This window comes from Equus asinus, chromosome 10 (assembly GCF_041296235.1).
Source record: "Equus asinus isolate D_3611 breed Donkey chromosome 10, EquAss-T2T_v2, whole genome shotgun sequence".
NCBI lineage: Eukaryota > Metazoa > Chordata > Mammalia > Perissodactyla > Equidae > Equus > Equus asinus.
In genome coordinates, this window is record NC_091799.1 from 79161111 (window position 1) to 79177243 (window position 16133).

General features: G+C 35.6%; 1 protein-coding gene across 1 annotated transcript in view; it reads right to left on the reverse strand.

Moving 5' to 3' along the window:
- The window catches only part of WDR70 (WD repeat domain 70), a 289585-nt gene that overhangs the window by 270804 nt on the left and 2648 nt on the right, over nt 1-16133 (reverse strand). The window contains exons 3-4 of the mRNA XM_014831227.3: nt 15630-15713; nt 8926-9046 (exon numbers count right to left, since the gene is read on the reverse strand). Coding sequence (XP_014686713.1) covers nt 8926-9046; nt 15630-15713 — 205 coding nt within the window. The remainder of the gene's footprint in view (nt 1-8925; nt 9047-15629; nt 15714-16133) is intronic.

A 16133-nucleotide genomic window follows, 5' to 3' on the forward strand; every position in this document is an offset into this window, starting at 1 on the left:
ACTATCATAACCTCAATAAAAAAAAACGTTAAATGTAGCATTCCTGCTTTCTAAAAATATCTTACTCTAGGGAGTATCATAGGGATTCTCAACATTTTTTCTATCCAACACAGTGAGGACTATTACACACCCTCATTAAGGTCTTTATCAAACCCCTCTAGGCATTCTGAAAGCCATCACCATCCACCATCGTTCCACTTCCCACCCCACCCCAAAGGGTTAAGAATTGCATTCCTAATGATGTCACTTAATCTATCAAATATTTTATCAAGTTATCAAATATTTTATAGCCTTCTAATAAAGTATTCCTAGTATATAAACTCCATGAAAGCAGAAATTTCTGTCTGTCATGATCATTGCTGTGTCTCTAGCAGCCAAATGATGCCTGACCTAGCATCTAAATGATATAATAGGCACTCCATATCTATTGAAGAAAATATGGGATATTTATTTTTATTTTCATCTAGGTTTAATATTGAAAAGAATATATTCTCACATACATATTATCCTTTTGCAAAGGTAGGAGGTAGCAAACCTCCATAAACAGTTTCTCTTTGTTTTTGCAATTGTCTCACTCACTCTGCTCCAGCACCAAAGGCATTTCTAACTGAACAAGTCAGGCTTGGTTCAGCATGAGGGTCCAGCATGAGCACCTGCAGTCCCCTCTGCTGGAATTGATTGTTATATGGCCTCTTTTTCATCATTCAGGTCTCGTCAATTGTCACCTCTTCAAACAGGCCTTCAGGGCCGCCCCCTTTCTAAACTTTCACACACTCCCATCAGTCACCATTACCTTAATTAGCTTACTTTGATTATCCTTATTACCTACATTACTAAATTATCTTATTTGATTGGTTACTTAGTTGTTTATAATCTGTTATCCTTCCTCTCAAATATCGCTACAACAATATAAGCTCAGAGATCTCATCTGATTTGTTAGTTGTTGTATCCCCAGTGCCTAAAGAAGTGCCTACCCCACAACAGATGTTCAATAAATAATAGCTAAATGACTGAACAAATTTTCCTTAAAGTATTCACACTCCCAAATTTTCTCCCTTGTGATTAAATCACAAATTTCTGAAGGCATTGGTTCAGAAGTCACAAGCTTTCTTTTTTTTAATTGCAGTAACATTGGATTATAACATTATATAGCTTTCAGATGTACATCGTAATATATTTCGAATTCTGTGTAGATTATATCATGTTCACCACCCAAAAACTAATTATAGTCCATCCCCTCACATGTGAGCTTAATCACCCCTTTTGCCCTCCCCCTCTTCTCCATGGTAACCACCAAACCAATCTCTGTTGCTACATGTTTGTTTGTCGTTGTTTTTATCTTCTACTTATGAGTGAGATCATACGGTATTTGACTTTCTCCCTCTGACTTATTTCACTTAGCATAATACCCTCAAGGTCCATCCATGTTGTCACAAATGGCCAGATTTCACCATTTCTTATGGCTGAGTAGTATTCCATTATGTATATACACCACAGCTTCTTTATCCATCTGTCCCTTGATGGGCACCTAGGTTGTCTCCAAGTCTTGGCTATTGTGAATGATGCTGCAATGAACATAGGGGTACATGTATTTTTATGTATTTGTGTTTTCAAGTTATTTGGATAAATACCCAGCAGTGGGAGAGCTGGATCACATGGTAGATCTATTCTTAATTTTCTGAGGATACTCCATACTGCTTTCCATAGTGGCTGCACCAGTTTGCACTCCCACCACATCCTCTCCAACACTTGTTGTTTCCTATCTTGTTAATTATAGCCATTCTGACCAAAGTGACGTGATATGTCACTGTAGTTTTGATTTGCATTTCCCTGACAGCTAATGATGTTGAGCATCTTTTCATATGCCTGTTGGCCATGTGTATATCTTCTTTGGAGAAATCTCTGTTCAGATCTTTTGCCCATTTTTTAATTGGGTTGTTGGTTTTTTTGTTGTTGAGATGTATGAGTTCTTTGTATATCTTGGATATTAACCCCTTATCTGATATACGGTTTGCAAATATCTTCTCCCAATTGTTAGGTTGTCTTTTCATTTTGTTGATGGTTTCCTTTGCTGTGCAGAAGCTTTTTAGTGTGATGTAGTCCCATTTGTTCATTATTTCTTTTGCTTCCCTTGCCCAGTCAGACATGGGACTCAAAAATATGCTGCCAAGACCGATGTCAAAGAGCGTACTGCCTATGTTTTCCTCTAGAAGTTTCATGGTTTCGCGTCTTACATTCAAGTCTTTAATCCATTTTGAGTTGATTTTTGTGCATGGTGTAAGGGAATGGTCTACTTTCATTCTTTTACATGTGGCTGTCCAGTTTTCCCAACACCATTTACTGAAGAGACAAATGGCCAATAAGTACATCAAAAGATGCTCACCATCATTAGACATTAGGAAAATGAAAATAAAAACCAAAATGAGATACCATTTCACACCTACTTACGATGGCTACAATCAAAATAAATAAATAGGGAAAATAACAAGTGATGGCAAGAATGTGGAGAAACTGGAACCCTCAGACATTACTAGTAGGAATGTAAAATAATGCAGCCACTGTGAAAAACAGTTTGGCAGGTCTTCAAAAAGTTAAACATAAAATTATCCGATGACCCAGAAATTGCATTCCTATGTATACACCCAAAAGAATTAAAAGCAAAGACTCAAACAAATACTTGTATGCCAATGTTCATTGCATTCACAATACCCAAAAGGTGGAAACAACCCAAGTATTCATCAACAAATGAATGGGTAAACAAATTGTGGTATACACGTACAATGGAATACTATTCAGTCATTTAAAGGAACAAAGTTCTGATACAACACAAACCTTGAAAACATTATGTAAAGTGAAACAAGCCAGACACAAAAGGACAAATATTGTATGATTCCACTTATATGAAATATCTAGAATAAGCAAATTCATGAAGATAGAAAGTAGATTAGAGGTTATCAGCAGCTAGAGGAAGAAAAGAGTGGGAAGTTATTGCTTCATGGTTAAAATTTCTGTTTAGAGTGGCAAAAATTTTTGGAAATAGTGATGATGGTTGTACAATATTATAAATGTTATTAATGCCACTGAACTGTACACTTAAAATGTTTAAAATAGTAAATTTTATGTTATAAAAATTTTGGCACAATAGAAAAAATCAAGACAGTAGTAAAAGGATATAATTTAGAAACACGGAGGTAAACAGAAGAAGAAAAAATTTTTTAAATTTAAAATGGTTTCTTCTGGGAAGCAAAAATCACGAACAGAGACATGAGGCTTTACAATGTTTGACTCTGTAATATGAATATATTACTTCAATAAAAATTTAAAAGATCAGTGGTTGCTAGAGGTTAGGAATGAGGGAGGAAGAAATAGGTGGAGCACAGAGGATGTTTAGGGCAGTGAAACTACTCTCATTGATACTACCATACTAACACTATGCAAAGGCACAAATCAACCCCATCAAACAGTATGAAGAAATACATTAATACTCCAGACCGGAAGGAAAATGACAAGCAGCCAGAAATCAATCCTGAAGGCACAGAAATTTACAGTCTAAATCAGAGAGAATTCAAAATAGCTATCATTTAAAAATTCAATGAGTTATTAAAAAAATTCAGATAGTTCTTTTTTTTTTAAAGATTTTATTTTTCCTTTTTCTCCCAAAGCCCCCTGGTACATAGTTGTGTATTTTTAGTTGTGTGTCCTTCTAGTTGTGGCATGTGGGATGCTGCCTCAGCATGGCCTGATGAGTGGTGCCATGTCCACGCCCAGGATTCAAACAGGCTAAACCCTGGGCCGCTGAAGCACAGCACACAAACTTAACCACTCGGCCACGGGACCTGCCCCAGATAGACAGTTCTATGAAATCAGGAACAAAATTAATGAACCGAGGGAATTCTTCACAAAAAAAGATTGAAACTAAAAAGAAAAACCAACCAGAAGTTTGAGGATAAAATAAAGAAAAATTTGGACTCCCTGAATAACAGAGCTGCTATTATGGAGAGAATAAGCAGTGTAGAGGAGAGAAATATAGAAATGCTTCAGATGGAGAAGGAGAGAGAGATAAGACTAAAAAAATGAAGATATACTCCGAGAAATATCCAACTCAATTAGGAAATGCAACATAAGGATTATAGGTATTCCAGAGGGAGAATGGAGCAGAAAGCTTGTTTAATGAAATAATAGCTGAGAACTTCCCAAACCTGGGGAAGAAGCTGGAAATACAAGTGAAAAAAGTTAAAAGAAATCCTAATTATATCAATGTAAAAAGACCTTCTTGGAGTCGGCCCCGTGGACAAGTGATTAAGTTCACAAACTCCGCTTCAGTGGCCCAGGGTTTTGCTGGTTCGGATCCTGGGTGAGGACATGGCACCGCTCATCAAGCCATGCTGAGGAAGCATTCCACATAGCACAACCAGAAGGACCTACAACTAGAATACACAACTATGTACTGGGGGTCTTTGGGGAGAAGAAGAAGAAAAAAAAAGAAGAAGATGATTGGCAACAGATGTTAGCTCAAGTGCCAATCTTTAAAAATAAAAAAAATAATAAAAAAGACTTTCTCCGAGGCATATAGTAGTAATACTGGCAAATGTTAGTAAAAAAGAATAAATATTAAGGGCAGAAAGGGAGAAGAAAATAACTTACAAAGGAACCCCTATTAGGCTTTCAGTGGATTTCTCAGCAGAAACCTTACAAGCTAGGAGAGAGTGGAATGATATGTTCAAAATTCTGAAAGATAGAAACTTTCAGAGAAGAATACTCTATCCAGCAAAAGATATCCTTCAGATATGATGGAGAAATAAAAACTTTCTCAGATAAAAAAAGCTGAGGGAGTTCATCACAAGACCCCCCTTACAAGAAATGATCAAGAAGGCCCTCATATCTGAAATAAGAAAAAGAAAGAGTTTACAAAGCCTTGAGCAAGGGGATAAACAGGCAGACAAAATCAAAAAATTGCAGCTCTCTATCAGAACTGGTTAGCAAACAATTATAACATTAAAGATAAAGGGAAGGAAAACATCAAAAATAACTATAATCTCATCATTTTAACCATAAACTCACAACACAAGATGGAATAAGTTGTCACAACAATAACTTAGAAAGGGAAGAAGAAAGGATGGAATCAGCTTAGATGGGAAACAAGAGGCTATCAGAAAATGGACTATCTCATCTACAAGATTTTTTTATACAAACCTCACAGTAACCACTAAACAAATAATCAGAACAGAGACAGAAACGATAAAAAAAAAAAAGTGAGAAAACCATCATAGAGAACTACCAAACTGAATTGGTAGTCTGAAATACACAGGATGAGAAACAAAGGAAATACAGAACAATTGGAAAACGAGCGATAAAATGGCAGCCTTAAGCCCTCACCTATCAATAATCACTCTAAATGTAAATGGAATGAATTCTCCAATAAAAAGACAAGGAGTGGCAGGATTGATTAACAAACAAGACTCAACAATACACTGCCTCCAGGAAACACATCTCAGCTCTAAAGATGAACACAGGCTTACAGTGAAGGAAGATGATACTCCAAGCTAATGGCAAACAATAGAAAGCAGGTGTCACAATACTTATATTAGAGAAAGCAGACTTCAAAATAAAACAGGCAATGAGAGACAAAGAGGGGCAGTATATAATAATAAAATGGACACTCCACCAAAAGGACATAACATTTATATATGCACCAAAAACAAGGGAGCACTGAAGTACATAAAGCAACTATTAACAAACCTAAAAGGAGATATTAACAACAACACAATAATAGTAGGGGACCTTAACACCCCACTTACATCAATGGATAGATCATCCAGACAGAAAGTCAACAAGGAGATAGTGGAATTAAATGAAAAACTAGACCAGACGGACTTAATAGATATATAGAGGACACTCCATCCTAAAACAGCAGAATACACATTCTTCTCGAGTACAGATGAACATTATCAAGGATAGACTGTATGTTGGGAAACAAGGCAAGCCTCATTAAATTTAAGACAACTGAAATCATATCAAGCATGTTTTCCAACCATAATGCTATGAACCAGAAATCAACTACAAGAAAAAAGACGGGAAAGTACCAAATATGTGGAGATGAAACAACACGCTACTTAACAACCAATGGATCAGCAAAGAAATTAAAGGAGAAATCAAAAAATATCAGAGACAAAGGAAAATGAAAATACACTAGACCAATTCAAATGGGATGCAGCAAAAGTGGCCTTAAAAGGGAAATTCAAAGCAATACAGGCCCAACTTAACAAGAAAAATCTCAAATAAGCAACCTTAAACCGCACCTAGTAGAATTAGAAAGCGAAGAACAAACAAGGCCCAAAGTCAGCAGAGGGAGGGAAATAATAAAAATAAAAGCAGAAATAAATGAAATTGAAACCAAAAACAACAGTAGAAAGGATCACTGAAACTAAGAGCTGGTTCTTTGAGAAGATAACCAAAATTGACAAATGCTTAGTCAGACTCACTAACAAAAAGAGAGAGAAGGCTCAAATAAATAAAATTAGTAATGAAAGAGGAGAAATTACAATGGATACTACAGAAATACAAAGGATTATAAGAGAATATGATGAAAAACTATACGCCAACACATTGGACAATCCAGAAAAAATGGATAAATTCTTAGACACATACAATCTCCCAAAAGTGAATCAAGAAGAAATAGGGACTCTGAAGAGACCAATCACAAGTAAAGACATTGAAATAGTAATCAAAAATCTATCAAAAAAAATATTGGAGAGGATTTTGAGAAAAGGGAACCCTCATACACTGCTGGTAGGAATGCAAACTGGTGCAGCCACTATGAAAACAATATGGAGACATATCAAAAAATTAAAAATAGAAATACCATACAACCTAGCTATCCTACAACTGGGTATTTGTCTAACAACTTGAAATCAACAATTCAAAGAGACCTATGCACCCCTATGTTTATTCCAGCATTATTCACAATAGCCAAGAAGTGGAAGCAACCCAAGTGCCCATCGACTAATGATTGGATAAAAGATATGACATATATATATATACAATGGACTACTACTCAGGCATAAAAAAAGACAAAATCGTCCCATTCACAACATCATGGATGGACCTTGAGGGTATTATGTTAAGCAAAATAAGCCAAACAGAGAAAGATGAACCTCATATGATTTCACTCATACGTAGAAGAATACTAACACATAAACAAAGAGAAGAGATTAATGGTTCCCAGAGGGGAAGGGGGTTAGGGGGTGGGCATAGAGGGTAAAGGGGCACCTTTATATGGTGACTGACAAATAATAATGTACAACTGAAATTTTACAATTTTATAAACTATTATGACCTCAATAAAATTTTTTTAAGTTATATTTTTCTTATTTCTATCTTTATATTTTATAATTATAATGTCAATAATAGTTCTGTAATTGTAATCACTAATAACAAAAGTAATGCTTGGGTTTTGTCATATCAATAAAATTTATTCCCAATACCAATAGTGCACGTTCTTTATCTTTTGGTTTTAAAGTTAGCATTGCACCAAAATATAGAATCAACAGAACTATAGAAGTCTTTACAATTTTCAGTTAATGAAATCATTGTGTGTCAAAGCCTTAGCAATAAGATGAATTCCCAAGACATCTTAAATCATCCCAAAAGTAAGAAACTAAAGGTAAATATTAAATGTTTGTCTTAGAAAAAGGAGGGGTTTTTTCTACCATATTGAAACCCAGCAACACTGTGTGACTGACAATTAATACAAAACTATAGACAATGCAAAACTGAATTTTTTGACTAGTATATAAAGGAATTACACTCTATAGCAAGAGTTGGCAAACTCTGGCCAGGTGCTTGCTTTCTAAAGATTTATGGAATGCAGCCAAGTCCATCTGTTTATGTATTGTCCACAGGAGGGGAGTAGTTGAGAACGAGATAGCATGGACTCCAATGCCTAAAACATTTACTATCTGTCCTTGATAGAAAAGGTTTGCTGAGCCCTGCTTTTCATGAATCTATACAAAGATACCCACACTTCAGAGACTAACAGATATTAGGGTTGCACTGTCATGTCCCATTCACAACATCTCCCTTTTCGGGAGAAACACATTTGTAGTCCCATGTAGATATTCCCTCTCCCTACAAAGATAAACTATAGAAAAGACCAAGATTATTACGGAGTGAGATTCTGCTCTAGAGCCTAGATTGAGACACCAAAGATCTGCACTAGGGAGTAGATGAGCAAAAAATGAAATTACACAGTATAAATGATATTTTGTGTATTCCATATTTTTATGGTTTTTTCCTACAATGAACAGAAGGAATGACAATCCGATGGCACATTTTGCCATGAAGAGTTTACAGAACCAATTTGACAATTAACAATATACCTAACAACATTAGATTTCTTGTATTATTCCTTCCAGATTTGATATCTATATACATTTATGTTTTTTAAAGTTCTTAGTAATTAAGTTACACAGTATTAAATTTCACTTTAATTATAATGGCTGCTTTCTCCTAGATCTGTAAACTTTATAATGTGCCTCTACTTATATTCTTTCTTTTTATCTATTTCCATAAAGGATCCTACTAAAAAAGGTTATTATGAATGTAGAATTTTGGAAAAAAGGACGAAAGATGTAAACACCAAAATAAACATGACAAAAATTACAAATTTGAGAACATCTTTACAACTTTATATAGTTATGCTCTGCAGTCAAAAGGCATAGATTGTAACACTACATCTGGAATACTTTAGAAAAACTCAAGTGATTCACAATGTGACCAACGACTTTTTCATGGTCCTAGGGATATACAATTGCCTAAATTGGGAGAAATTATGCAAACTTTTAATATCAGGAACTTTGCCAAAATTGTGTTATGAACACCTAGAAAATGATACTTTAAAACAACCCTTTTGAGAAAGTCAAGTACCTGGAAGATGATTTAGAACAATCTCTGACCACATTTGAGCCTGAAGATGTTGGTTCAATATCTTCATTTTGCCTTCTTAATTCTTTCTCTCTGTTCATTTCTTCTTCTTTTTCTCTTGCCTCTGAAAAGATTTTTAAAAATTTCCAACAGTTAGACTTCAAAATTTGTCAATAACAAAAAGGCTGAAAATTAACATAGTCACAAAGATGTAACTTAGAGTGTTACCAATAACAGCAAAAAATTATCAACCTAAATGCCCAACACTGGGAAAATAATTACTGTGTATCAACATAATATAAAATACAGCTAATAAAAATAGTGATGGAAAATGTACAAATCTGGGAAAATATTAACAGATATGCTAAGCAAAATTAGCATGTAAACAGTACATGAACCACGACTGTACTATGTAAAAAGATGTGGAAGGTTGTAAGTAAAAAAGAAAGTATTCACAGGTAATATTTTAGGTAACTTCACTTTTTATTTTTAATGTTTTAAACCATAAATTCAGCACTTTGTTCATTTCTGAATTTCCCACACTGGATTTTTGGTCAGAGCCTTCTTACCAAAACCAGGAGACTATTTCAATTAAGTACACTAGGTTTCTAGAGTCGTTTACCTTGGAAAGACACACACACACAAAATTTATCCAAGGAAATTTAACCTCGTTCCTCTGATAATATCACTGTACAATTGCGGGTCACAGGGGAAGGAAATGAATTATCTGAATAGTCTGGTTCTCAACTGCCACCATCCTCAGTAAATGGAGATAATCTTTAATGTTGTTTTCCTTAATTTAATAATGAAAAACAATACACTCAAAGTTAAGCAATATCAAAAGGCACTTATTAACTGGGATGCTGTACCCTTTAGGGTCTTTTGTTAATAGGATACGGAAGATGAAGAACAAGGAAATAACCAGCAAGTGTCAACAAGTAAACACATAGTCTTTCTTTTCAAACATGGAAGGTAAAACACTCCAGAAGGATAAGGCAAATGCTACAGCTCTAGCTCAAGTTGATTTTTTTTGTGCTCTCCACTGGGCTAAGGTGGGTTAGGAGTCAACAACTCTGGCTCCGATCCTGGAGGAGGTTGAAAAAATAAAAAAGAGAGAAGGATAATGTCCAAATTTAAGAGTGGGCCTGCTTGGCTCCTAGCCTCCTCCTGCTTCTCCAGTCAATCCCTCCATACCCTCCTGGGTCAGCGCGGAGGGAACCACACTTGGACTAGAGGCTAAGGTCTTAGAGGCAGTTTTGATGCTAATTAGAAATTGATAACAAAATACATATTATTAGCCACCTACCCAATAGCTGTTTCCTCCTTTTTTCCTTGCTAAGAAAACCACAATTTTCCCCAGGAAAGTGGCAGCCCTGTGCTTCAGGAGATCCTGGGCCCCTCCCTGCCCAGAAAGAGAGAAGCTTCATTCCAAATCAACCATATTGCTCTTGCCAATTGCTGTTTTTGGAACTGACGTGGCACACTAACGCTGGCCAATAAGACGTGAGAAGTCAGGTAGAGGTACATTCGAGAAAGGTTCTCTTACTCCTAAAAAGAGGTATATAAAATAGTCTCCTTTCAGCCTGTGCCTGTGGTCATCTGCCTGAACAAAATTTCACTGACAATTTTGGGTCATGAGGACAGTCAGCTTAGGACAAGCCAACACCCTAAAGCTGGCAAAGCAGAAAAAGGGGAAAAAACTTCATGTACTTCATGTCAGGACTCAGAAGATCGCAGAAGATCGAACAGCCCCATTCTGGAGTTCTTGTCAGGTGTGATACTAAATTTTTCTTATGTGAGCCATTTTTGATTAGGTCTTCTATGACTTCTTTGCAAGTAACCAAAAGCATCTTAACATCAATCTTAATTTAACAAAAATAATAGCAACTAATTCTTACAATGAGCTTACTATATACCAGGTATTATTTTAAGCAATTCCTGTAAATTAATTCCTTTAATCTTCCTAACAACCTCTGAAGTAGGTACTATTTTTTTTTCAGCTTTATTGAGGTATAATTGACAAAACTGTAAGATATTTAAAGTGTACAAGTGATGATTTGATACACATATACATTGTGAAAGGATTCCCCCATGGAGTCAACGACACATCCATCACCCCACGTATTTAACCTTTTGTTTTTGGTGAGAACATTTAAGTTCTGCTCTCTTAGCAAACTTCAATTATCTAATACAGTTGAAATAGGAACTATTATCCTCACTCTACAGTTGAGGAATCTGAGACATAGAAAATTTAAGTAACAGAGCTAGTAAGTCCCAGAGTAGTGAATTCAAGGCTCCACAACTGGGTCTTTCCTTGATGTGACCAGACTTTCTAGACTGTAAAAGTATCCAACGAGCACCACCTACCTTATATAAGTGAGCCTGGCTCTCTCTCTAAAGGGCTGTGAAGAACAGCTCTTTACTGCTTTCACCAGACTACCTGGAAACTGCGACCCACCCGCCCATCTAACTACAGTTCCTCACCAGTGAATAAATACTCCAAACCACTTGCTCCATCTAGTGAAGCATCTAATTTTGTAATTTAAAATTTTAACTTTTTTTGTTACACTAGCAAGGATTTTCTATTCAGAGAGGTTCCTGCTGTCACCCGCTGCATTAAAGCAGGAAAAAAAAAAAGAAAGACGTTTTAGAGAAAAAAAAATTTTTTCTCATTGTTGACTGAGGTCAAAAGCAAAACAAAACAGAATTTAACAGACTGTAGCTCCCGGACAAAGGGACTGTTTTGTGCATTTTTACACAATGAGGAACCAAATACACTGTAAACACTACAAAAATGCTTTATATCTTCCCTTAACAAAAGTGAATTAACCTACTCTCCAATACCTCACTTTATTCTTCCAACCACCTCATTGTATTGTTCTCTACTTTCAAAGAGTTACCAATTTTGGATAGCCATTTCTGAAAAAGTACCCCACATATTTGTGACTTTTGTCTAGGTTAACAGCAAATGATCCAAAACTACCATGTCGCATCTGGGCCGATTCACACGAATTGCAGATGCAAATGAATGTAACTTGGCACCTGAAAATCTCAAAGCCAATCATCATAGCAACCACTTAACTTTAAGGAAGAAATGAGAGTTAAGATAGACAAAATGTAAAGGAAATAAAAGTACTAGAAATATAAGCTAGAATGTTTTCTAATCCTGATAACCTCTCTATTCATTGGACTTAAATCTTACTAAATGTTTTTGTTATTCTAACTTAAAACAATTCACCAGCCCACTAATTTCATGAAAATTTACATTCAGTTTTAAATGTTTAATGCCAAAACACTAGGAAATAAAAATAAGATGGGAACACTTTAACTACATAAGTTACATTTCTCCATTAAATATTTAGGGATGTAACTACTATGTACCAAGCTCTGTGTTAGGCACTGTAAGCATGAAAACGAAGAACAAGGTTCTTATCCTCAAGACATTAACATATTAAAATAGATTTATAATACTTTTTTATTGAAGTATAGTTGACATACAATATTATATTAGTTTCAGGTGTACAAGATAATGATTTGACATTATAGTATTTTTTAAACTGTTATGGGAACAAAGGTGGGAAACAATTATTACGTCCAGAGGGGTTTTGAAATAAATACCTAGAAAAGGCAAAATATGAATGAGGACTTAAAGGATGAGGTAGGAATTAACTAGGTAGGAAGGCTGTTTCAAGTAAAAAAAATTTAAGCTTTTCTAATTTCTAAGATCTCTGGGACAATTTTTCTTTTCAGGATCATTAAATCATCCACTGAAATCTTATTCAAATCCTATCTTAACCATTTTTTCAAGAAATTTTTTTCCAGTCATATCAGAGAAGGTTCATAATCCACCCAAAGCATCACAACACCCAAAATGAGCATTTGAATAAAAGAAATTTTTCTTCCTCATTTATCTCCTCATAGTATAACAGTTCTAAAAAAAGGTCTATGTCTTTCATATGTCCTAAACATATTTAAAGCTTTCAGGAACAAAAAAATTAAAAAACAATTTGTACCATTATTATTTCCTGACATTTTACATAATGCATATTTTATTGAGGATTTATAGTAATTTATCCTTTCTACTAGAGCATTTAACAACCAAAATAGTTTACATCCACATACACAGACAATTAAATTTCCTATTAAAAGGACCAAAGTTCTTATTTTTCTCAAGTCTGATGTCAATGCCCAGGGAAGGAATCCAACACCAATTATGAGATAAATAATGCCCATATCAGAATTTTTGAACTTTTCTTAAAAGAAGTCAAACTTTGGATTCATGTGTTTAGATCAGGGGTAGAAACAGCAGTCCAAGTGCAAGGATGTACTAGGAAAACAAAATTCAATACATTTCATTCATCCACAAACATCACAGAAGAACATGGCCTTTAGATAATTTTTCAAAATTTTAAAAATCTATTAAATCTTCACTGAAATTCCTCTTAGGTGCTAAATGCATACATGTTTTACCAAGAAAAACAACAGGAATTAAAAGTGATATTTATAAAGTATCTTTAAAAGGTGATATGCTCAATATCTCAGTCCCTTCAAGAACCTTGTAAGGGAGATCTTATTACCATTTCCACCTAACAGATGGGGAAATTAAGGATCTGAAGTTTGAAAATCCATCCAATGTTACTCATCTGGCAGAACATGGGGCTGACCCTCAAATCCAGGTCCTCCCACTCCAAACCTCAAGCTCTTTACAATGGATCACGCCATTTTAAAACATTCTCCAAAGAAGCAGAATTTTATTTTTTGAAAGGCAGTATCACAGTTCTAAACTCAATTCAATAGTCTCAAATATATATTGAGAACCTATCTTGCAAGGCTGGGGACTATAAAATTTAGGAGAATAAGACAGTCCCTGTTCAAACCAGTTTGGTATCACAGGCTGAAAGAGGGTAACTACAAGAAAGCCATACTACAATAAACATTGATTAAAATGTCTAAAAATTAAGTGGTTGAAGTATCTGTAAATACCCCTCAGATATCATGTCTTTGTATCTTGTTTCATATTAAATTATTTAACATTTTTAGGAGTGGTAATGGTATTTTGGTTAAGTTTTTTAAAAGGATCCTTATCTCTTAAAGACACATACTAAAATATTTACAGGTGTGGGGCCGGCCCGGTGGCGCAGCAGTCAAGTGCAAGTGCACATGTTCCGCTTCTCAGCGGCCCGAGGTTCACCGGTTCAGATCCCAGGTGCGGACATGGCACCACCTGGCAAAAAGCCATGCTGTGGTAGGCGTCCCACATATAAAGTAGAGGAAGATGGGCACAGATGTTAGCTCAGGGCCAGGCTTCCTCAGCAAAAAGAGGAGGACTGGCAGTAGGTAGCTCAGGGCTAAACTTCCTCAAAAAAAAAACAATAAAATAAAATAAAATATTTATGGGTGAAATAATGTGTCTAGGATTTGTGTCAAAGTAATCTAAGACGGAAAGTGAATGGAAATAACACTAGCTACAAATTGTCATAGTAATTAAATCTGTGTGATAGACACATGTGAGCTCACTACAGTACTTTTGTATGTGTTCGAAATTTCACACAATGATGAAAGTTTTTTAAAAAATAGTATACATAGACAGCTGTCTTTTCACCACAAAAAAAGAAACCTGTTATTCTTCTAAAGACCAAAAATATTTCATGTCAAGCTCACTTCCCAAATATTAGCTAATACTGCTATATAATTTATCATTTTAAATCCAACAATAGCATGTACCAGAGAACAACATTCACTTTAATTTTTCCAGGAGTCCTGTCTCTGACTTCTAGCCCCTTCTGTTCCATCACATTACATCTTTCCTTTCTCTAGTGTAAGAATGATCTGAATCAGATCCAAAGAAAGCAGTAGAGGAGTCAGTCTCCTTCGAAGACCCTAAGGTGGTACCTAGAATTGCCAACCACCTGGTATCAAACCAGACAGTCTGGAAATTAAGGCCTTCATTAAATGTCTGATACAACTCATTAATGCAGGGATTCAACAGCAGCAGCCACATTCACTGTATGTCTCAATTTTCTATACTGTCTGGGTCAACAGTCAGTGGTGTACACAGCTCTGAGAACCACCTCTCGCCCAGCCTTCCAAATACTGGTTTCGCTGTAAGCAGGAAAGAAAAACATGAAATGAGAATCAGAAAGAGGCAGGAGGAGAGGTAATAAAGAAACTGCTATTCTGATTCTTATAAATTAATTTAGAATCCTCCTTTATTCATAGCACACACTTCTAAGAGATTTTAGCACCCAGATCTTCTTATTTTATTTGGATGTAACTTTTCACCATGTTTAAAAAAAACCACCTCTGGGGCCTGCCCTGTCATGTAATGGGTAAGTCCACATGCTCCATTCCGGTGGCCCGGGTTCACGGGTTTGGATCCTGGGCACGGACCCACACCACTCATCAGCCATGCCTTGGTGGTGACCCACATACAAAAATGGAGGAAGACTCATACAGATGTTAGCTCAGGGTTAACCCTCCTCAAGCAAAAAAGGAGGAAGATTGGCAACAGATGTTAGCTGAGAGTGAATCATCCTCACCAAAAAATAATAATAAATAAATAAATAAATAAATAACCTCTGCTCCCAAAGGAACTAGCAAATATGGCCTTTGAAATTTTTTTCAGTCTTATAATAACTGTCAACATACTTGTGTAAGGTGTATACAGCATTTAAATCAATAAAAGAGCAGATAACTGAACTTCTTACCCAGAGTTTTCCGACTTCTTTCCACAGCTGTTCTCCGGGTTTGTTCAAACATTGCTTCCAAATCAAATGTGCGAGCTTTTTTCCCTAAAACAGGAATAAGTAACAGGCTGTGATCTTCTTGCCCTAAGCTGGCCAGAGTGTAAGTAGTCAATAAATGCTTTCTGATTGACCAATAACCACTTAGTCTGTGTATTTACAGCATGGCTACATGATAACCATAAAATATCAAGAAAGAAAGAGCTTTCTTCCCAGGGAATTTTTCATGACAATCTCATCACTAAGTACCACTAACCAGCCAACTTTTCCATCCTTCTCTAAATCATCTAGACTCTACCCCTTAAAACTACAACACTGGTGTGGCAGGCAGAATGAAGAACGTTTATACCCTAATCTCTGGAACCTGTGTATATGTTACATTACATGGCAAAAGGGACTCTGCAGATGTAATTAAGATTATAGACTTTAATCACACAAGTCCTTACAAGCAAAGATAAAGAAGAGATA